The 25,401-nt window shown below is 27.2% G+C and overlaps 1 protein-coding gene across 8 annotated transcripts; it reads left to right on the top strand.

The window, feature by feature from the left end:
- Positions 1 to 1,109: 1,109 nt before the first annotated feature.
- Positions 1,110 to 25,096, top strand: LOC129968621 (ataxin-2-like). 8 transcript variants are annotated; one of them, XM_056082705.1, is made up of 18 exons: positions 1,110 to 1,384; positions 3,578 to 3,682; positions 4,237 to 4,290; positions 7,296 to 7,367; positions 7,463 to 7,652; positions 8,252 to 8,376; positions 8,874 to 8,962; positions 9,386 to 9,574; positions 10,154 to 10,563; positions 11,045 to 11,206; positions 11,840 to 11,889; positions 13,626 to 13,871; positions 14,307 to 14,538; positions 14,963 to 15,031; positions 17,644 to 17,882; positions 19,712 to 19,832; positions 22,992 to 23,523; positions 24,833 to 25,096. In XM_056082705.1, the coding sequence occupies exons 2-18, from the start codon at positions 3,659 to 3,661 to the stop codon at positions 24,846 to 24,848; spliced, it is 2,820 nt and encodes a 939-aa protein (XP_055938680.1). In that variant the 5' UTR covers positions 1,110 to 1,384; positions 3,578 to 3,658; the 3' UTR covers positions 24,849 to 25,096. The 8 variants fall into 8 exon arrangements, with proteins under 8 accessions (XP_055938680.1, XP_055938683.1, XP_055938681.1 ...); XM_056082708.1 differs by having other exon boundaries at positions 1,111 to 1,384; positions 11,042 to 11,206; positions 17,701 to 17,882; XM_056082706.1 differs by having other exon boundaries at positions 1,111 to 1,384; positions 11,042 to 11,206; positions 22,992 to 23,519.
- The last annotated feature ends 305 nt before the right edge of the window (positions 25,097 to 25,401 follow it).

Raw genomic sequence — 25,401 nt, 5'->3', positions numbered from 1 at the left:
ATTAATGTTACATATTTCCGTTCGCAGAATATGTATTTTTAAAAACTATTTATTCACATATTTTATTTACTGGAACACCAACTACATACTTGTATTCGGGTTCAAAATCACAAGAGTATCCTGCACAGGGTGACTAATCGACATGATTCCATTTATTTATTTATTTTTACTCATAAATTTTAAAATATAAATATGAATCAAAATTTTGAAATAGATTTTTTTTAATATCATTACAATACTTTCTTTTTGTATGATTCGCATATAAGAAAATAAAACTCGGCGTATATTTAAAATATTCTTTTTTAAAAAATAGATATTACTTCTTAATTCGTATGTGCAATTTTTATTTTTTTATGCGATTGAGTCACTGATTAAAAAAAAATATAGAAATGTGTATTTATTTCTTGGAGAGGGGATTGTTATTATAATTTCAAGTGAATCTGTACCAGGTTATTGAATTTTTAATTTAACCATCAACTCTGTTTCATTTATTAATGAATTTTTAAACTTTTGCACCCAAAGCAAAAAAAACATATTCACAATTGATATCAATTTTCATATTGATACCTCTTAAAAATATTCTTATGTTCCAGTGGGATAAAAAATAATTTTTGAAATTATTTGAACTATCAAATAAATTGTTTGCTTTAGATGATTGCATATTTTATATTAAAACTTTTCTATGATTGATATTCTATTTTTTCTTGAGATAATTAAAATATTTATTTTATACGGAATAATTGAATTGAACATTATTCATGTCTTAGAAAAACAGTGCCCCTGAGAATCTTACCACCAAAAACTTACAAAAAAACACAGATTTTTTGTCATTATATTAAATATTTATCTGACTGCGGTCAAACATTGCTAGTTCATTCCAAAATAAATTCTCTGTAGCAATAAAAAAGGAGTTACAAATAAAATTGAACTGAATCCCCGTATTAAGAAGTAGAGATGCTAAATTGCCAAATCTTACAACCCGATCTGCTGTGAAAGCTATGATACGTCACATCTAACGAACCAATGAGCAGTGAATATTGTGAATTCTCCGCCCCTATCAAACTGTTCTGCCATTTACTTCAGGACAGTGAATACAGATTACTGTCTATCGATAACCTCTCTCTGCAATTCATGGTGGAGAAGGGTAATTGTAGTCCCTTCGTATTTTCACTTGTTCTGCAACGGTACAGGCTATTCGTTCTTAAAGATTTAGAAAAATATTATTGATATTTATTTTTATATGTCTTTCAAAATAATTTTTTTATGTGTACTCGAAAACTTTTTGTAAGCACTTTGCTACAAAATACTTAGAATTAAGTACTCTATTCAGAGTAAAAGTGATCCCCTAGCTGGGCGGATGTCGACCCTAACATTTTTAATTGCGGTAAGATTTTTTTTTAATCAGTATATTAATTTTGCATTTTGTATTCGATCGTTTTCTTGAAAACGGTGATTTATTTGTTTCAAAACATGCATTTCCACTTCAAAATAATGTCTGATAACCCTAATCTTTGAAGAAAGTATGCAGAATTTCATGTAATTTAAATGCTGGAAATTTGTTGTTTCATTCAGATATACTTTTTTACGTAAATAAACTTTAAACATCAATGTTTTCTGTCTTTTATTTTTTTAAGATTGTCGAGTATGTAGGTAATGTGTTGATTGAAAGCAAATACTCGGAGTTGATAGTTCTTTGACTCAAGGTCATAAATTTTTTGGTAAAGTTCCACTATATGCTTTGAAAAGTTTGTAAAAATTGATTAAATGTAAATGTTTTCCCCTTTCAATTAATTAGAATAACTTTTTTTGCTTTCTTTGTTACATAAATTATCCTTGTGTTATAACGTAGATGCACGAGTGTTAACATCATTTACCAATTTTTATCATTGCACGTGTAAATCAGTTTTTAATTAAGAGATATTAAGAAAAGTAGAATAATTGCTGTTTAGAAAGAAATTACTGAATATTTGTAACACTCAATGCATGTGCATTTGTTTTCATGTTATTGCGTAATCCCATTCTATAGCAAAATAGGCGCGCCCAGGACAGGTCACAATTCCAAGTTCCGATAAATTTCGGAAGAAAATTATATTATCTTATTACAATTTTTGCAATGTGAAAAGTAAAAATTATCTGAAACTAAAATCTATTTGCAATTTTAATTAGTATGAAAAAAAATTAGCTCAAAAGTTAACTTAAGAAAGTTAACTGCTTTCAAATTCGCCAAGTTCAGTAAAGCGGGAGAATCTATTGAAAGTATATTTTGATTGCATAAATTACAAAATTTATTGAATTCGATTTTATTTATGTATTTTCTAGAAAAAAATTCATAATTGTAACATAATACATCGGCTATCAGACTTATGTCATCTTCGGAATGAATGCTTTGATACAAGTTTTGAAAAAGTTTTGAATTTTAAAAATGTTGCATTTTAAATTAGATTAGAAAATTCAGAAGACACTTAAAATTTTTCTAATGTATTTTTTTAATCTTTATTTTAGAGGCTTAGTTCAAGAATAAAGGAATTGACTAATTATTGCCAAATCTATCATTTTCTTTAAAAGACTTTCTTTAGGCTTAATATTGTTATAAAAATTTTAATTTAATGAATTAATATAATAACAATTGAACAGTATAGTACTACTGTGATTCTGTTTGGTTGCTTATTCTTAATGAAGTATTTGTTTTTAGCTTTTAATTAAATTTTTTGGATTTATGATAAAATGATATGCAATGTACTTTATCCCACATTTGTTATAATCTAAGATGTTTGATTGAAATAACGGCTTTTGATTTTATAAGTAAAGGTTGGTATTTGTATATTAAGAGCATACAATTAGCAAACTTATGGTTTAACTTCATAGCGATGAGGGATATTGTCGATAGATTAACAACATGACCTAGTTAGCGATTTTTTTAAAATTATTATTGCAACCATTAATTAATCACCAAAACCATCATGCTAGTCTATTGACTGTTTGCCAGTGACATGTAGTTAAACAAAATGTTCACTAATTGTATGTGATATACCAAAGTTCCAAGCAAAAAAAAAAAAAATCTGGAAGTTTTAAACTTATTGCCATGTTAGTGAAAAATCAAGCATGTTGTCAAGCAAAATGAGAGAAATATATTTTAACTGAGTTGCTCTGAAGTAAAATGCCAATGATGATAGTTCTTGCAGTAATTAATTTAATTCTTGCAGATAATTTTAATCTGAAACTAGTTCATTTTATCTTGTATGTAGTCTATATAATCTATACAAATTTAATTTTTGGTGAATGATAAGATGGGAGAGAAATTGTTTTATAGCAAATTTTTAATTGCTGTTGATTGTGTGTAGAAATTTTTAATAACATGGCTGATATTTCTCCTTAAATCTTCCATTGATACAAGAAACTGGAAATAATAAACAATATTGTACATAAGCTGAAACCCCATAATTTAGCTTAGAAAAGTTTCAAAAGTTCTCAGCTGATACAAAAAGTATATGGTAATTAAAGACAATATAATGCGTAAAGTTGTTTACTTTTAACATATTTGATATATATTATTTTATTCAATTTTTCCCCCATATAGGTGGAACTTTAAACAACAAAAATATAAACTACCTTCCACAGTCCTATTTATACAGCTGTTGCATGTAAAGCTCTTCAAAAAATGAAGGGACCAACGGAGAAGCATGTAAGTTTCTTCTCAATTTTTAAAGTTTGCTGATCACATAATTATGAAATCTTAAAATTGTTTATATTATAACTTTAGTGTGCAACATTTTTTTACTCCACTTTCATTACTATATAAATCTTTATGTGGGAATGATATTCTGATGACAATTATTCAGTATTGATATTAATATAATTTTAATGATTATAATTTTATTTGTAAATTAAATAAATAATTAACTTTTTGTATCATTACCAAACTTTTATTTTAAATCTAAAATATCTGTCATATACTTTGTTTTGTTATTCAAATGGAGCACATAATTTATTGTAAGTTAAAAACTAACAGGAACAGAAAAAAAAAAGTTTTAAAATATTAGTTAAATTCATATTAGGGAAAGAAATTTTATTAGTATTAGTAGAAAGAAATTTTATTAGTATTAGTAGAAAGAAATTTTATATGGAACTTTCAAAAAAGCATCATATATAAAATTATGTGCATCTAAATTGTATTTTCAATTAAATTTCATGTTTTTAATTCTATTGAGGTTTTACTTGAATATTTTTTTATTACAGTTTGAAGGCATTTATGCCAATCCCCGTCTTATGCATGCAATAGGATTGGTGGTAGTAAGTTGAAATTTCAATTATTTAATACTTGTATAGTTTTAATTTGTTGAAAGTTTAAAAATTCTTCTATCTTTTTATTTTATTTTTAATGATTAAAAGAATATGTTTATATTTTTATCCAGTGCGATTACAGGAAAAAAAAATTCAATTTTTTGAATTTGCCAACTTTTTTGAACTTTGAGACTATTATAATTTTTAAAATGTATTGTAAAAATATAATTTTTTTAGCTACAAAAGTTTGCTTTTTATTAAGAATTTTCAAGCTGTGATTAACAGTTTTTACTTTGACATTTCCATATTGTTTTGGATATCCATATTTATTATGCAGGGTGTGTAATGTCATGAAAAATGCGTAAATTTGAAAACCATTTTTAAGCATCTTAAAAGTGTTTAATTTTGAAAAAATGTCCATAAAAAGTGCTTACTTTTCATAAGAAGTACTAAAAAAAAAGTATTTTGCTTTGTTTCCCCACATTTTGAATGTACTAATGCTGAATGTGTTTCAACACATATTAAGATGGTGAATGAGCCCCACGCTTTATGCCATACTTGTCATGGCTTGAAATACATTTGCACTTTAATTTTTAATGTTTTAAATGTTGAATTTATTTAAGTTATGTTATGTGTATGCATATTTAAATTTTTATGTGCTGTTGAAGAATTCTCAGATTTGGTCCAGTCAGTGAAAAATAAGAATACAGTACTGCAGGATGCATGGGGTGTGCTAAAGAGATGTATTGAACATGGAAGAACCCTGCTGTAAAAACATTCACAGTGCAACTTCTTTAATACCTTATATATTTGATCATCATTCTCGTTAATATGGAGTTTAGATTATGGTCATTTCAGAGCTGTCCCTTTTAAACAACCTATTAAAAAAATTTTACTGCTTTATATTTTATTTCAATTAACTGTGGCATGTAATTATGTTAATTGATTAGGTAAAATCCAGTATGAGATTTTAACTTGGAACCATAAATTTTCAGTGATTGTGATTTCTTAGTGCTTTTTTTTTTTCTTTCGTTCCCATTTATTTGAAAATTGTTTGTTGGACCAGTCTCACTAAATTTTATTTTTTACTAAGGTGAAAAAAATAATAATCTGATATATCTAATAATTTTTAATGAAATAAGTTTTAATTCTGCAGGGTTAAGATTCTACCAGTTTACAGGGAAATTTTTGTAACTTTTATAGAATTATTTTGCCAGTAAAATCTTTCTTTACATATGAAAGTTTGTCCTGATTGACAGAACAATACATAGGACAATTAGCCGTTGAAGTTGGGAGCGTAAAGGTTGAGAAGTTACTTTTTGGGCATTAGAGGCTCACTAAGAATAGATTTTTTTCTAAAATTTTAATGAGAAAGTCAAATAAAAACAGAATTTTAATAAGTTTTTAGAACAACATCAAAGCATATTATGGCACAAAATTTATTTTTACACTGTCTTAAAACTTAAAAAAAAAAAAAAAAAAAAGTTTTTTTAATGATGCCAGTTTTGTTTGAATGCATTTTTCCCCCCCTTTAGTTTTTAGTAAGATTTGAAACAATTTGTAACAATGATTTTTATTATAATGAAATTCAAACAATATCTATGTTTTTTCGAATTGTTGAATCATTTTACTTTACTACTGTTCTAATGTTATGATAAAAGAAGGGGAAAAAATGTTTTTTATGTTTTAATTTATTGAATTAGATTCTTCATTTGAGGAATTTCTCGATTGAAATCAAGTTATTCCTTTATCTTATCTCTTCTGTGTTTCGAAAAATAATTCTTTTAATTATTAATATTGCATATCAAATAGTTCCTGGAATAGTACTCTGAGAATGAATAAATTATAACATAGGATTACGTTTAATAATAATATTCAGTGTGAATAGAGAAGCTGGTTTAAGTATTATTATAATAATAAAAGTTGCTACATCAAAGCTTTTGTGATTCTGTATTTGTCGGTACAGTTGCATCATGGGAAAAGATGAAACTTGAAAAACATGAAATTTTGTGTTAATGTATACAAAACTGTTAAAATACTTGAAATGTCTTTTAGCAAGTTTATGGTGATGATGCTTTATATAATGTTTTGATAAGTTACAGATACAGCTACCATGCATGTTGTTTTTTGATGCCTCCCATGATGTTTATCTCAAATTCAATTTTAGACAATCAATGGAAAGTTTTAACCTTTGTAGTGAAAGTGAAATTTCTTCATAGTTAGGAGAGAAGACAAAGCTTTCTTTGTGACCGCATCATATTGTGTTAATAAACATTGTTATTTGTGAATTCTTACAAACCATGATATGTTATTGGCCTTTTTGGTTAAATTTAGGTGCTGTTATAAGATACTAGTGGTAAAGTCATTCAAGCATTTGAATTGGGTTATATAAAATCCTTTCCACTTTCCAATTATGACCGAAAAGCTGGAACAGGTATATCATTTTGTAAGTTGACTATTAGGAGATATTCTCATGGGATTGTTCAATGCACTTTATTGCCAAAATAGATAATGGATTTTTGTTATACATACATATATATCTTTCTTTTACAGATTCATATCTTATTAGTGTATGGGTATATGGTTAGAATAAGGTGGTTGATATTTTATGTCTGTCACATTTCAAAGTTATTTTATCAAATTATTTCATGGGATATTTACATTAAGGAAAAAAAAAATATTCTTTGTGCATATGAAATGAAACTATAAAATTTTGATGCACCTTCATTATTTCATACAGAGCTACAAGAGTTTTATAGAAGTCGAAAACAAAAGTTCTCGTTTGTCAAAATTGTATTTACCCAGCTTGCATATTCACACAATATTATTAACTTTTTGATACATACATTGAACACAAATTTTGGAAATGACAATCCAACAAATTTGAGTAATATTTTATGTAATTTTTATTTTCAATTTACACAGAATTTTGCCAATTTTTAAATTTACATATAATGCACCATTTTTTAAATGTCTGGAAAAGAATCTTATTTATTTTTCTTATTATTGCTTAGGGCTGTATTGCACGTCTTCAAGTAAAAAGTGGTTCAATCTATGAAGGAGTGTTGAGAACAATATCTAGTAAGGTAAGTCTTTAAATACATATGTGTACCTTTTTTTTATGTAAAATTACATTATGTTTTGAATTGAGAAACTTATTTTAATGTTTTTTTTATTGCAGGCAGACTTTGTTCTAGAAATGGCTCATAAAGTTGATATAAAGAAGTGTACCAATAACTCTGGTGCAGCCCCATTGAACGTTTTGACTCCTCTTACTAGCTCAGATGAAGTAATAGAAAAAATAGTTTTTAAGTTTGAAGATGTAGTCCAGCTTTCATTTCTTAATGTTGATCTTGACTTTGCAACACGAGGTACACATTTTTGGTACATAGTTGAACTAAGATTAATATTAATAATTTAATAGGAATATATGCATCTTTTTTTATGTATATGTATTTGTGGAATGAAGATTGTTCCAAAATGCTAAAAAATATGTAAGGTTTATTGATATTTTTAATTCCATTTATACAAAAATTGCTAAATCTATGAAAAGTGAAAATTTTCATTGAATCATAAAATGTTTCTTTTCTCTTATGTCACTGAAACTGATTATGTATGCATCAATTATGTTTCATTTGCATAATTATGCAAGGTTTATCATAAAATTTATTATTTTATATATTCACTCTTATCTGTCTTATGCTTATATTATTTTTTACAAAAAAATTTTAAATAAAAAGAAAATCATATGATTAACTATTATAGTCCAAGTAGTACATCTTATGTAACTATTGTTAATATTATAAATATAAGTGTATTTTATTTTTGTGTATCATGTTCAAGTAAGTTGTTTTCATAGACAATTTTACATGTGGCTTTAACTTTATAAAGTAACATTAATTCATCCCTTTGTGCATGTCTTAAGTTTACTGCTTTGCATTTTAAACATCCCTTGAATTATTTATTTCAGAGAGTTTCACTGATACTGCTATAAGCAAATTCAATGGACAAGTTGTAGAGAGAGAACTTGAGCCATGGGATGGAGGAGCATTGCCTGTTGATGGATTGGACTTGGGTGCTGGTGAAGAAGAAGCTGTAAGTCAATTTCTTTTCACCATAGCTTGAGAAATTATTTACCATGAATAACTTGTACAGTTATTTTTTAATTCGGATTTGGAATGTGGAATTGTTTTTCATTTGATAATCAAGTTTCAATTCTCTTATGGTGATTCATTGTTTCGTAAAAACTTTGCTTGTGTATCCTTTTCATATAAGATTAAAACATCATTGTATTGCATATTTAAAGGCTCACAAAATCTTGCTAATTCAATTTTAATAATTAGATTGGAAATTTTTCTGACTTATTATTATTAGTTAAAGTTATATAAGATAAAAATATGTTTGAAACCCTTTGATAAAAATTTTTAATGAATTTCTCTTTAAAATTTATGTTTGTGTTTATTTTACAGAGTTATTTATTTTAAATTCTACGGGTGCCTAAATATAATATTAATGCTAAGGATTAAAAATTTTGCATTAAAATTGTATTTTAAAAATATTTTGAATATACTTATATTATATTTAATTTACAGAATGGCTGGAATGCAAATGATATGTTTCGCACTAATGAAGAAAAATATGGTGTAAAATCATCGTTTGATAGTAATTTACCAGGTTATACGTAAGTTATGCATCTGTTTTACATCTTTATCTAAAACTGAGAACTTTTAAGTAAATGTGGTTATATTAATTTAAATGATTATATCAAGTCAGGGGCTTGTCTGTGAAAAGTGCCATTAGATATAACAGCAACAACATGATTATATCATTTAAAAAAAAGGAAATTACTGAGACCTAAAATAATAACTACATTACAAAATTGTTAAAAAAATTTTTTTTATTAAAACATTGTTGGATTTCATTGCTTATTTCTGTGCTTTTAGATTAGTCCAACTTCAAAAATTTTGTTAATACAGTTTTTTAAAAAAAATGTCTATAAGTGTTTCATTTCATTTTGCAATGGGGGAGGGGTAGAGAATAATAATTGTAATAATAATCTTTCATACCTTACTACATTATGTATTAATATTTCTTTTGTACTTAGAATACCTTTGAATAAACAAAATACTGAAGAATATAAACAACAAGAAGCCAGGGCTTCAAAAATAGCTCAAGAAATTGAAAGTGGTTTCCATCATAAAAGCCGAGCTGCTTTGGAAAATGGTGATGAGGAAGAACGATTTAGTGCTGTTATACGACCTGATAATGCTAATAATACTAACAATAATTTCAGGTAAGTTAATAAGCTTAGAGTAGTGAATAGCCATCTTCTGGTTTTCAATATAAAATTTGTTATTTGCTTTCTGTTATTTAAAAAATAAAATGTTCTCTCTTGTTCAGTACTATTGTAGTTTTAAATTTTTAATAAGCTTGAACTTAAGTTTTTTTATTTATTTCTTGTTAAAAAAATCTTAATTGTTAATTATAAACATTTAATTGTACTCTTAAGTTGACAATAAGAAATAAGACAATCATTATAATTTAAGTGAATTTGTTAGTATTACTTTTATTAATGAGCACTTAAATCTTATTTATTTTTTAAACATTCATTTGCATTAATTGTCAAGCAATGCATGTCTTTTAGATATATAAGAAAAGGTGTCGGTCTATATAAAAAAAATGCTTTGCCTTGGTTGTTAAATGGAGATATTTAATTTTCAGTTGAAGTGCAATATTTTACTCAAATTATTTTCTATATTTTCTGAAGTGTTTAATTCATGCATTTTCTAAGATATGAAAAGAAAGTTTGAATGCCTACATCCTATGCTAAATTTTACATCTGCCTTATGAATAAATTGTAAAAAAATTTTAGGTTCGTTCCTCATCGCTCTCGAAAGCCTCAAAATGTTCGTAGTAACATTCGTAACAGTCCAGCTCCTCATGTCAACAGGAATTCTCATCAGCATTCCCAAGTTTTCCATCGTGTATCTAGTCCAGCTATGTCTGTTAATAATTCTCAGGGAAACTATAAGGTGGGGAACTCGGTCTCGGCCACCACATGTGTAAACACTGTTTCACCGAGACCAACTCCCACTTCTACTCCTCCTGCTCCACGACAGCCAACAGTTCAAGCTAATCAACTGCCACCACAGCAGTCACCTTCTCAATTTAACCAGGTGCCTGTAACAAGTGCTTCTGTAAGCGTTGCTCAACCTGTTGTACGTTCCACACCACCTACAACTCCAACTGTGCCTCAAGAAGAAAATCATAAAGTGAATGGAGGTAAGAGATATTGTAATTTTGGTTAAATGATATTTTTGCAAGGCTAATTTCACTTGTAATCACTAAGTGCTGTATTTAAATATAATTGGCTATATTCAGTTTTATTTTTGATAGGATAGTTAAATTTTGAAATGTTTGACATGTATAGTATGTGAATTTTTTTTCTTATTTTTATTCATTATTTAATAAAAAAAATACCTTTAATTTAATTCGGTTTAAAAGAGCCAAGAGAAAATTTTGCCAAATTATAAAAATATAATCAAGTGCATTATTATTTATTATGAAAAATTTTGAACATGCGAATAACATTCTATATAGTTTGGCAATTAAAATTTCCAAATTAGTGGAATTTTTTCTTGCCACCTTTCGGTTGCCATTATGATCAAAAACTACTGCAATACTTCTTTTGTATTAAAATGGGGAGGGGAAGGGGTATAAGAATTTTATCTTGTATGTGATTCTATCTTTTTTGTTCTAGAAGCTGATAAAACTGAATTAAAATTTGCTCCAAAACCTCCTCGATCTTTGAATCTTCAAAATGCTGCTAATAAAGAAATGAGGGATTCTGTGGTTAATCAACAGAATGCAAACAAAAGTGCTGATAGAAGAAAAGAAGCTGAAAAGAAAACACCAGTGCAGAAAGGTAAAGTTATTTTTAAATATATTCTCATGTTATACTCAATTCATTTATATCAATCAATGTGATCAGTAATAAAAATTAATTTAAAAATTTAATAATTAGTACTTTCTGTTAACATGGAAGCAGCCAAAATATGTCAAACAGCTACATTTTTTTTTTTTTTCTTTTGTGAAAAAAAAAATGGTTTGAACATAATGTGAATAGACATAGTACTTTTCCTAATTTATAGTTATAACTGAGTAACATAATAGTATTTTGTGTTAAAAGATTATTATTGGACAAAAATCTATAGCTGTAATTTTTATGCAATAATTAGGTTTATTTGTTATATACAACATGTGAAGGATAACACTGTCTGCAAAGTACTCAAAGTTTTATTAGGAATTACAATCATTGGCCTTTAAAATAGGTTGTTTCCCATCTATGCACAAAAGTAAATGTTTGAACAGTATGTAGAGTTATTACTTGGAGAATTCAATTTATGTTTTAGAAAACCGTGTGAAAAAGCCCTTTTTGCTTTATAGACAACTGGTTAATGTATTTTAAACTTATTCCTGTCGCAATTTATTTTAAAATATATTCTCATGTTATACTCAATTCATTTATATCAGTTTTTATCACATTTCTTTATTCTAGCTCGTGATGATAAAACTGAAGACTTGAAAAGATTCCATGCTAGGTTTAAGGTATAGATTTTTATTTTTTGTTTTGTTGATTTTAGCAAGAGAATTCGAACAGAAGAATTTAATAGAAGTATATAGTTAGTATTTTAGTAAACTGATGTATTCATAAAAAACTGATGTATTGGAATACTATTTATAACAACATAAAAATGATCTTGCTTTTACAGTGCAATTCAAATGATAGTATATGGTAATTAAAGCAATTTTTTAGTCTGCTGTTATTATTATGTATTTAGTATTTATTAAGATTTAGTGAAAAATTTTAAAAATGTCAGTGACTGAAATAACTTTTATGTAATAATGATTAGTTCTTCCGAATTTTGCAATTTTTCTATGAAAAGCATGTAAGGTATAAAAATAAAGTGAATGGATTTTTTTTATTCCAAAGAAAGTTAGGAAATGATTGTCAATGTTATCTGAAATTGCTGAATAGACAAAAATGTTCATACATTTTAATAGCTATTGCATAAACAATTACATTATCAAATTTTCATAACATTTATTTATAAAAGTTAAAAAAAAATTATCAGCTTTTGGAAAGTTTGTAATATCAATTAAGTAATTTTGCAATTTTTATGATTATGAAAAATCATAATTTTTATGGTGAAGTATCAATCATCATAATTGATTCCTATCCTAATACATATCATACTTGGTAAATGATTAGACTAAAAATATGACATTTAACTTCATACACTTTCTGGATCTCACCCTTATGGATTTCTTTTTGTGGGTGTACATGAAACATAATATTAATTCAACACCAACAATCAAGTTGAGATCACCCATTAGAAACAGTACCCAAATTCCAATTATTATGTTTAGTATTTTTCCTGTCTTTGGTTTGATTTTATTAGCAATTCCTAGGTTCCTTTAACTACTCCTGATTATAGATAAAATTCTACATTTATGTAAATTTTTGAAGTATATATCTGTTTATGTAATAGCTACTTATGTAAGCTGATATTCAATTTTCTGAAACATTTTGTATTACGTTTTTTCTAGATAATATTTTTTGGTGATTGATATTCAGTAACCACATTGAAAAATGGCTTGCGACTACTACTTTGTATAAAGTATTATTATCAGGAAAAATTAAAATGACTTTTATTTTCGAAATTAATATCTATTAAATTATGAAAACAGTCTTTGGGCTTTATGTTCAAAAACTTTCCTTTGCTTGTTGAAGGCAGTTATATTTTTTATATGTATAAAATATAATACATATATGTATATATTTAAAATTAAAAAAAATGACTTCTGTTTTTTATTTTCTTAGTGACAAATAAGTTGTTCAGAAGCCAATGTGGTTAAGTTAAAAAGATTAAGTAAAAATTCATATTTTAAAAGCATTAATAAGTATTAATTGATATATTATTAGTGTTAATAATACATATTGGTTTAATTAAGTACCTTGCACCTCTATTAATAAATAAAAAGAATATCATTTATTCTATTAAAATCTACAAAATTCAGAGAAAAAAACATCCTTTTAAATAAGTTATAATTGAAATATCAAATTTTGGACTATTTGAATGTTTTCATATTTTGCTTATATGAAATGTTTTACTTGATTAAAGCATATGCAAAGGTATATTTATAAAATATCTAGTTCATTTAAATTTTTAAAAAAATCTGTTCATTCACGTTTTGTTTGAGAAAACCAAATATTTGGAAAATTGTTATTTATAGTTGTTTACCAACTTTTATAAATTAAAAGAAAATTTCTATCACTATAGCTCTCAGAAGAGCCAAAGGACACTCATGAGAAAGATTCATCTCCAAAATCAGAGTCCCAGCCATCTGGAAACTCTGCTGCACCTTTGCCTCCTAAACATCAGAATAAAGAAAAACCGAAGGAAGAAGATAGGAAGACTAATAGTACTCCAGAAAGTAGAACAAGTCCCGATAATCCTAAAAGTAGCAATCTGAATCCAAATGCTAAGGAGTTTGTTTTTAATCCAAATGCCAAATCGTTTACTCCCGTAAGTTAACTTATTGCTGCTGTCTTCATTAAAAGGTCAATTCTGTATGTATGTGTATGAGAAAAGGGGAAGGGCTCTATTGGAGACAAAATCAAATATGTATTTTGCAATTTTTTTGTGATTGTAAGCATTTGATATACTTTTGCTACAACCCTAATTAGTTAGCAGTTAATTTAATTTAGTTTTTTATATCAATTATTAAACATGTAATAATTTGTTTAAAAAATAAAGCACTTATCATGCTTGTTTTATATTGTAGAATATATGTAAACATTTAAGATAATTTCATTCATTATCAAATGTGTTTTACTTATGAAAGTTTTCTTTTATTAAATTAGAAAATTACATTTAGTATTTTAACTAAACAAGTCACTAATTATATAAATAAATTATGCTCATCTTCTTTGATTTCCTCCATTCTTTTTTCACATCTAGCGAGGTGCTCCAATACAGAATGTTGCACCACCAGCTGTTCAACCACCACCCCGCTTGCATACTCAGAGTCCAATCATGGCAATGCCTCAACCACATATTATGCCTGGCATGGCTCAGACTGTGTTCAACATGGCTCCTCATTATGTCGTATCTGCTACTCCAGTATCAATGCCTGTTGCTCCACCCTTCACGCCAGCTGCTTCAGTAACACCAGCACCAAGATTTAGAAAGGGTATGTAATTGTTTTAATAAGCTAATTATAATTATTGAACCCTATTGTTGTTTTGTTTGATTTAGCTGTTTTGTCTTAATATTTTCTTTTTGGCTAATTTTTTAAATTGCATTATATATACTTTAAAATGTTTTAATGAAATAGCTTTTCTTAAAGCAATACAGCATTGCATCTTCCTTTTCACCAATTGATATGATTACATTAAACATTTGACAATATAATTTACAAAGCTGTTTATAGAGGAATAAAATTCCTCATCTATTCAAAATCTTAAAAATGTTCTTTAGATTTTATTGCAATGTGTATGAATGTATGTGTGCATGCATGTGTTTATTTTAAATGTTTAGAAAATTCCAATTAGGCCCAATCCTTTTGGAATATATTTAATAATAAATGCTAATTAGTTCCATTTGCCTAATTTCAGATACTTCTCATTATTCTAGAAGAAATTTTAATCAAAATAATATATCCCGGCAACGAAATTCCTTCCAAGGTAGAAACACCTTTTAATAATTCATATTAATTAAATTCCAACTAGGCCCAATCCTTTTGGAATGCAGATATGATTAGTTAAACATGTTAATAATATATTTGTGTCTGTGTATAGAATAAGTATGCATACTTCAGAAATGTTTGTACAGGATGTTTCAAAACTCACTACAAATTTTAAGGGCTGATGGAATAAATCTAAATAGCTTGAATCATATTACAATGCATAGTTGTAACCTTTGTGGTGAATTCTTGTGATTGGTTGTTACTGTGTTCTGAAATTGAACAAACATTAAAGAATTATTAATTTTAATGAAGCATATTGTATGAATCAAATTTCACTAATTGTCACTTAAAATTTGAGCATCAATAGTGACCTGTCTCAGACTATTGGTATAGTAACATACATATATTGGGAGAAACCTAAGCATTTCTCTATTGTTATATTCAATTGTATATTTTTAGTGCTTATTCAATTGTGTCTGTAACTGCAGAAATCCAGACTCGTCTTGATTTCATCAGAATTATTTGAAATTATTCTAATAAAAGATGTCTAGCATATGATATTACAAAGAAAAGCATGAGAGAGTGGATCTGAACCTAATTTGACACAAAAAGATTTATATCAAAAGTTGCAGGTTCAGAAAAATTTTAACACTTCACTACTTAAGTTACAATAGTATATTGTATAGTGGTTTATTCTTATTTAGATGTGTTCTTTCAATCCTTGAAGTATGTGCGAACAGTTTTAAGACATCCTGTATTTTGTAATATGTTTATTTTCAATATGAGATATTTCACATCTGCTTACAAAAATCTATTTAAAAAAAAATATTTATATAAAACCTTATTTAAATATTTTTCTGTATTTATATGCAACTTGGCAACAATTTATAAATCTCTAAAAATAAATTGATATTAATTTAGTGATATAATATAAATGACGAGAAAAATATTTAGTTCTGTTTAATATTTTCTTACTTTTGTGTAAAATTGTAAAGAATTTATATTGGATAAAGCAATTTTTTTAAAAACTAAGTATGAAGTATTAAGTCTTTCCCATTCAGTTATTACATTAAATTATCTGAATTTTATTTTAAGATTTCTGTTTACTCTAAATACCTGTTTGTTATTTTTGATACAAATTGATAGCTGTTATACAAAAAAAAAAAAAAAAAAAATATTTGACTGAAATTAATTTTCAAAAATCCCCCCCTCCATTGAACAGAACTTTTTTTTTAACAATCATTTGGAAGTGTTCCCTACTGAGGGATTCTTCTGTTAGAAATTCCAAATCATTCATTATAATATAACTGATTATAACTAACAACCAATTACTGCAATAAATCTAAATATATTGCGTATTTTGATCTGTTTATAGAAAACTCTTAATTAGCAAAAGTTCAGTGAATGAATATAAAAGGAAAGTAATTTTAATATTAGCTGCTTCAGATTTTTTAATTTCTAGATTTAAAATATGTTTTAAGAACACTTATCTTATTAAGTAATCTAATCATACTGACAAGGAGAGAATTCTTAAATTAAATCATTTTTTCTTATTCCTTTCCTTTCCAATAAAAAATAAATGGTATGCCTGTATGTGTGTATGCACTTTGAAATAATATTCCAAAATAACCAGGTTCCCACACATTAAGAAAAGATTAAACATTTAGTTTAAAATGATATTTGAAAATTATTTGAGGCTATCTTCTGTGTCAGTATTTATCATTTGACTAGTTTGAAAAAGAACAAGCTTAAAATTTACCAAAATATTTATTTTATTAAAAATTTAAAAGTGAAATCTGAAAGAAATGCTTTATTTAAGTGGAATATAATGAATGTTTAGAGAAACCAATAAGCAATGTGCCGTATCAATTCATTAGTTTAAGCATTTCTAATATTTTCAAATATTTGTTAACTTCAATCAAATTAATCACTTGACAGATATGATAAGCTTTATTGAATTTATTTTAAATATTTGCAATGAGGTTAATTTTCTCTTAAAATCAATTAATTTTGGTCAGTTTTTCTTTTATACTCCAGACTTCTTTAGATGTTTTAAAATAATATAATATCATTATTACAAAACTGTGAAAAGAGGAACTTTGCAGACTTTTAAATGAGGTTATGTATTTATTATCCTTTTAAAATAATACTTTTTTGTTATTTTGATTACTAGATATTTTAATTGTTCTTTCATGTTGTCATTTTCCACCTTTTTTAAATATCTTTCTTTCATATTAAAAAATCTGGCTATCTTATGTAATTAACTTTTTCAATACGGTTCACATTTGCTTTGAAAGTCATGCGAATAAAATAAAAATGTTGAATTCAATTTTAAATTGCTGATTTGTATTCTTGATGTGCATCCCATCTATTTTATACTGAATTTTTTTACATTTAATCTATCCGGCCTTGCATGCCTTTTTATTTATTTTTTACATGTTTTCTTTCTCCTCTCCTTCCTTTTCCTACATTCTCATTTTACTTTTCTGGTTTATTTTTCTTGTCTTGTGTGGCATTTCAACCTTTCTGTTTTCTTTTTATTTATTGATTTCTTTTCTTTTGTTTTCCATTTCTGTGAATTTTCTTCTTTTGCAATCCTTTGGTTTAAAGATCCAGAGTATGGTGTTGGTATGGGACTTAATCAGTATGAAGACGTGATCTTTTCAGCTATGCCAATGACTATTCAGCGTCATGATATGTCTCAACCCATGCATGTGCAAGCGGCTACCGGTCAACCAATATTAGCTCAGCCTACTCTGTCGGCTCCGCAGTTCACCATTCAGTATACTCCGCCTCCTGGAATGCTCCATCATCCTCCTGGGCCACCACAGCAGTTGGCATATGCTCAGGTTAGTGTCAAATCATGTTAATATAATAATTAGACTATAGTGGTTTTATTGATAAGTCCTTTGATTTAAGTAGATCTTAAAATTTTTCTCCTTTATCGAATTATTTAATCATTAAAAATATTTATAATTTTTAATATTTATTATGAATTTAAAAAAAAAGGATGTCAGATCTTAGTATCTTTAGATATAATAATTTGAGATTTATTTTTTTACTTTAGGAGAAAGTATTCACTAGCTTTATTAATGTTAAATAATTATATTGTAAAATGAAAATCATTCCTAAATTTTTTTTTGATTAAAATTAAAAATGATTTTTTTTAAGTTTCATTAATGGTAATTTGGAACACTTATTTTTTAAACTTTAACATGACTTTAACTTTTTTAAAAACATGAAGTGATGAAATACACCACTGTTAACTAAACAAGAAGCTGAAATAATACGCTATCTTTTAAATACTTTTTGAATGAAATTATGCCATTATAACTTATATAAAATCACTATTTTCTACAACTGAAAATTGATATCTGACAAGTCATATGATATTTATATATATAAATGGCACTTTAATATTTCTAATAAGATTCAAATGAAATCTTGTTTCTAAAAATAATTTCTTAATCCACTTCACTGTAATCATCTGAGTTGTGCAGAATATTATTTTTCGCATGGAATCAAATCACTCATTTGGTAAATTCTTTTCTAAAGTTATATAATTTCTGATTTTCTCACTGCATCTTTTTCTTCCTTTTTGCCATCCTAACCAGTTTGCTGATCTGTTCTTTCCATGGTTTTGACAAAGAAACGTTTCCCATAAGAGTTTTTTTAAAAAGTACTATTTCCTTGAAATTATGAAGAATAAAATTTGTTAGAACTCCGACTTCTTCAAAAGTATGTTTTATATAAATATGTGTTTGTATAAAACTTTTGTGACATAAGGAACAAAAGCATGTAGTTAAAACAATAGTTTTTTCATTCATGATTATTAAGAAAAGTTAAATTTTTATTCATTCTGAAGATTTCTTTGTAAGAGCCACGAGATACAGCCCAAAGAGAGGCCAAAAACAGGAAGAGGAAATTATGTGAAAATATTTTCTTTTATATTTGTAGAAGGTAATTCACTAAAGAAACATTTTTTTTTTTTTTTTCTGTTTGTTAAGAATCAGTGTGGGAAAGGTTTGAAGTAACCTGAGTTTAAGTGATTAGAAAGTAATTATTTTTAGAACACAAACAAATTGAAATTAAATTTGTGTAGTTAAAGGATTGACTGACACAAATATTTTTTTTTCATGATCCAAGTATTCCCATGAATTAAATGCATAGGAGCTCAATAGTTTCCCTCTTTTAATTTTACCTATGGACCTACATTTTCATTTTTTATTTTACTTCTCCAAATTATATTTAAAAAAATCATTCATATATAAGAATAAAGATCAAAATTGATTCCTCAAATTAAAGATATATATATTTACCATTATATTTATTTTGGTGGAATTTTTTCCCCCCACATCACGTTTAATAAATGACCTATGGTGGGCATGTATCGTATTTGTCAAGCATTCAGTTTAAAATATCTGCTCTTGAATTGTTTTCTTAATTACATTTTAAGTCTCAATTTCCAAACCAGAAAATACCCAGTGTAATTTTATGGAAATATTATTACATATGCTTTACTACAATTATTGGTCATCTATTCTCATGAAAGTATGTCTTGCGTATAATTTTGATTGGAAAATTTAGCTTTTATTTAAAATTAGTGTAAAATATTGGTAGCTAGTGAATATTCTAGTTTTTTAAGCCCCTTAAATTCACTTTCTTTTCTGTTGTACAGAAAAAGATGTATTTTCAGATGTATTCTCTTATGCCACGTGTCTTAACCCCACAACCTGTTGGGATGGTGCCTACTTCTGCTGCATATGGTGATAACCCTCAAATTCCAACTCATGTTTATAGTAAGTATGCTCTTTTCCTAAATTTATTTTTAGATTAGGCTTTTATATTGAAAAAAGAATTTTTTTTTTTGTTAGTAATTCAGATTTGTTAATTTCTTGTGTGCTTAGCTATTTAAATTATTCATAATGTATTTGTTTAAAAAAAGAAAACTAAACATTGATTAGATAGTAAAGATAATTCTCATACTTACTGTGCTTATCAAAACTTGTGTTAAACAATATTATTATTTATTATTATTATTAGTAGTAGTGGTATTGCTTCCATAACTATCTAGCTGTTGCCATTCCACTTAATACAAATAAAATATCACACTTGGCCTTCTTGACCTTTCATTTGCTCTCAATTAAACAATATAATAACAATAAAAAATGTAAATATGAGAAAAAGAAATCTGTTCTTGTTATATGAAATTCTTGTATGTAGTGAAACAGGAATACATATGATTCAGTAATCCAAAATCTTCACCAAATTTTCATTGCTGATTAAGACATTCTTAGATGCTGTATTTTTCACATGATTGAGACTTAACTGTTGTCAGTAATTCTTTGTTTCTCTTATAAATTGTGACTAAAGAACTTGAATTAAAAGTACATCAAATGTTGTAATGGTCTGGAGCAATCTTTTAAGTCAAAAATGATCCTTTCATACTGTCCTGTTTCATAAGGTGTTATGAAAACTGTTTGAAGCTTTGCATTTTGGTATTGCTTAATAGTATTTGTAGATAATACCCAAGTGCTAAATTCAGGATTGTGGGGAAACTGCATCTCTGTAATTACTTCAGTAAGTCATCACCTTTATGTAACAGAAATTTATCTTTTTATATTCTGACTAACAAGGTGTCCGAGTTAATTATCAGCCTGTTCTCACTAGTCTTTTTAACCAATTGGACAGAATTTGCATAAGGCGATTGCGTGTCTAACATAACTGCATTTTCCCTCTATTCTTTCTGAATTTCTTTGATAGCAGCTCTTTCAGAAGCATTTTTTTTACATAATTTCATTGATATTTATTCACAGAAGTTGAAGCTTGGACCCTTCAACTTTAGTTTTGTCCACTTGTGTTAAGTTGGTGCATCCTAGTTTTGAAGTATTCAATGCAAAATAATCTATATTTATTCAGTGGTTGAGCCAATTTATTTTTCACTGTTGTAATGAATTGTAATTTCATTCAGTGTTATTGGAACTTTTTCTATGAAATTACTTGGAATGCCGGAAGAACATGTAGCTTTTTCTTTGCATCATTTGAATATAACTCGACAACTTCAGTTCTGCCAATGCGTTTATTTATCTTGGAAAAATTCAACACTTTTTTATGTCTAACATTTGCAAGATGAATGCATGTTTTTCCATTTTAAACTGCTAATAAGCAACCAAAGTCTTTGGAATAATTTTTAATTTTATAGTTAATCCATTGCTGATAAACACTGCTCCAGAACTACCAAAATTAAGTGTATTATACTCTAATTTGGTGTTTTCAAAAACTTGAAGGCTGATACAATTTTTTTAGAAGTTCTAAAAAGATTCATCTTTACATTATCCAATGTGAAATTCTTTTTCTTTTCTGGTATAAGCAGTAAGCTGTCTGATAAGATCAGTTATTCTTAGTGTGCATTATCAGGGAGAACATATGTACTTATACATTGATTTTTTTCATTTTCGATTTCATTATCAGCCATAATTTTTCGTATGAAATCATGCAAATAAACTTTGATTTCCAAAACATTATAATTCATTAAAAGCAGTTTATCTTACTGAGCAACTGAAATTCTTAAAAGATCAGAGGAACTCCCTGTATCAATTAAAGTCTGTACTTATTCAGAATTTACTTTTTATTTTTCAAATATGAATTGCTCTCATGAATTTTTGTCAACTTATTTAACCAATAAACTTTCATCACTTGAATGATTATTTTCAGCTGTAGCAATACAATTTTTTAGCTTTTTACACTTTTCATTACATTTTTGGCATAATAAAATTGGTTTTGGCAATGTGCGGTCCTTTGGAATGTATGCAGAATTATTACATTTGAAGCATTTTGGCTCACTTTTTTCATTGTGTACAATTTTGATTTTGTTGAATATAACAGGATTTTCTGTAAAGAAGTTTCGACTATCATTGTACCGTCTCCTATGTAGTTGCTTACTCTTGGAAGTTGACCTAGAGATATCATAATCATCTAGTTTTTCAACTGCATTTTTTGCTAGTTAACTAGAATTTTGACGAATCATCAGTAAAATGACCTTTTGACATTTATCCATTTAGTAAAAAATAATAATAATAATAATAATAATAATAATAATTTATATACAAAGTTTTTCCTTGTACTACTTATATCCTCACTATGTGTAGACATTTGAACTTTATAATTATTTGCAGTTTCTCTAGTAGTTGATTGAGAAACATATAGCAGTGTGGAAACCAAATACATTTTCTTTTGTGTATCAGCTTGTTTGAACATAATTTATATTTTTGTCCAATAAATTTCTGCATCTTTTCTGAAGTTCTAGTTTGGGCTTCATTTTTGCACTGCCAACATTAAGATTGGCAATAGAATTTGTGAGTTCTCAATACATAAATTTTTTGCAGTTCAATTTTTCTCTTCCTTTCATCTACATTCTTCTTTATGTTCTTTCTTTTATTATGTGTTCAGACTTTCCTTGGTGTATACTTCATCATAACTTTTTGCTTGCCAGAATCATCTTTTTCAAATTGCTAATTGTATGAATGTCTTTAACATTTGCCAGTTCTTTGGCTAATATATTTAAATTGCTTTTTTTTTTTGTACCAAAAATAGTCATTTGTGCTTGTTGGAATATTTTAATTATTTATTTTAAATATCTATATAGATGGTTTAATATTGGAATTATTCAGTAGAGGATTTTTTTATAAGTGTTCCGACAAACATTTATTTTATTTATTCTAATGAATTTAATTGATATTCTGAGTATTAAATGAAAAATTCTTCTTGCAATTAAATTGAATAATACAGTACAATTACATTAACTAAACTAACATTCTTTGTAATTCAATTGTATATGATGCTGCTGTTTGCAGAAATGTTTTACCTTTGAAAAATATTTCACTATTAAAAATGTTAAATATTTCATTTTCTAACAGCTAATTCTATCCAATTTTGATTGATTTATTTTCTCTCATTAGTGCCACATCCAGGAACTCCGGGAAGCATACCACATGCCATGGCACCTAGTAACAGCGGACAGCACTCTGCTCCGTCTACACCCCAGTCACAAACGCCTAGCCTTCACCCTGCTCCATCTCCTGTACATCAGCCACCTCCTTCTGGGGGACATGGTCAACCCCAGACACCCACTGGACATCCCAGTAATGCACCTACCCCCCAACCAGTGATGTATACCCATGGCCACATGACCACTCAACATCAGCTGCATGCCAATCATTCGTCATCTAACCAGGGTCATCCTTTTGCTGCCTCTTATGCTGGAACTCCTCAGCCAATAGTTTTACTGCCACAGCAGCCACATGCTCCACATCCTGCGACATTTGCATCGTCTTTGCAAAATCATTTGCATGGACAGAATCCTGGAAGTCATGTTGGTACTCCAACCCATGTTCTGCCCCATGCCCCTCTGATGATTCCCACAAGTGCTGGTCTAGTTCATACCCAGACTGCTATTAGTACTGGCCACTATGTACCACACTCCCAAGGTGGGTACGTTCTTGATTTTTAATCTTATTTACCAGTTATCCTTTGGAAAGTATGAAAAAATTGCAGGTGTGTGTTATTGTTATTTAAATAAAATTCTTTCTAAGATCCTTAATATTCCACATTTTGATTTGTTTTTGGTACCTCAACTTTGATCTGCTGGTTATTTAAGTGCATTCATCTTGAAAGCTTGGTTATTTTTAGTATGTAATGGTTAAAGTTTTATGAAAGCTGAAGTTACCAATTGTTTCAGCTAATTCTGTAATTTTAAATATTTTCAAACAAATGGATAACACTATCTAAAAAAAAAAAAAATATATTGGCATATCACAGTGCACTATATTCACTGCAAGAAATGATTGTTTTATATATATCTTTTTAGCATTATATCAGATGTGTGGTGAAACCAGTTGAAATCTGAATTAGTGTCTTTAAACCAAATAGCTGTTTTATTTTGTACAAGATTTTGTACATTGTGCAAAAGGTTTGGTTAAAAATGCAGTACATATCAAAAATCTGAATATGAAAGAACTTATTGAATAGGTATTTTCTTCTACAGCATTCTAATAGTTTTAAGTTGAAAAAGAAAATGTAAAATATGCATAAGAAAACTCAACTTTGTACCATTTTTAGTTAAGGTTGGAGGGATCATGAGATTGATATGAATAGATTATCTTCAACAGCGATATAATAAAGAAAATGAAATGAAATTAGTAATATTAATTTGTTGTTCAATTTTAGTTCAAATGCACTTTTGAGATTTAAAGAGTATTGTTGCATTAAAACTGAAAATAAATTTTGATAGGAATCATATATAATTTTAAATGGCTTGGTGTTGTATATAATCAATTTCAGCTTCTCTTTTTATATATAGAAAGAGTAGATTTAGAATATTATCATAAATTTTCAATATTTTTTTAAATGTGTCAATTTTGTAAAAGAATTTTTCTGATTTGTCATATTTAATGTATTAAATCTGACTGAACTATATTGTCAAGCTAATATATTAATTTGAAAGATAAATCAACAATTTTGGTTTTCCTGGTCTCAATCCTTATATCACTTCAAAAGTGTCACAATTAAAAGAAAGATAATGAGACCAGTTCATTTGTAATCCAGTTGACATTTGTAAGAAATGAAAGATTTGTCAATACAATATTGCATGCAGCTAAACAATATATACTGTGACATTTCCCTATTATTGACTTCATATAAATTGACCTTATTTTTTTAATAAAGAAATTATTTTGTATAGCAGTTTGAATATTTATTTGCTAATAAATTTGATATTAAATATTTTCTTTTTCTCTTTTAGTATGATGCAGAGGTAGCTGTCTAGTTAAATTGGGAATGTGCAAGAAGAAGAAATAAGCAGTCAAAATTGATTTGCTGTAAGTTATTGTAAAATGCAGATCAATTAGAACAAGAAATAGGATTCATAGACTCTAGAAAATACAATAGCAGTACAATAATAGATTGTTTCTTTTACTAAATTATGCCAACATTTTTTAACAGACTGCTTAGATTAAAAACTATGCTATGAAAACTAATAAAACTGCTCTAATATATAAAAATAAAAGTATGCTGTCTTTTTTTGAATTTCTTTACTTATTTGTTCTGTTTGCATGTAATATATATTCAATATTAAGTCGAATATCAACTGAAAGGGCAAAAGGAAACTATTAATACTTATTTAAAAGAATATAGCAGATTTATGAATTTGCAAACAGAGAAAAAACGATTTTTTCTTTCATGATAAAAGTAATAGTATTTTTTGGAGACCTTTTTGGAGTAACTTTTGGAGAATGCTTAATATTTTTTCCAGTCTCAAATGCTGTGGGTTCATTTATTGTTTACAAGATAGAAATATTTTATCAGATGTAT

This window comes from Argiope bruennichi, chromosome 5 (assembly GCF_947563725.1).
Source record: "Argiope bruennichi chromosome 5, qqArgBrue1.1, whole genome shotgun sequence".
Taxonomy (NCBI): Eukaryota; Metazoa; Arthropoda; class Arachnida; order Araneae; family Araneidae; genus Argiope; species Argiope bruennichi.
The sequence above is the reverse complement of the archived record's forward strand: the minus strand, read 5'-3'. Positions and strand labels throughout refer to the sequence as shown.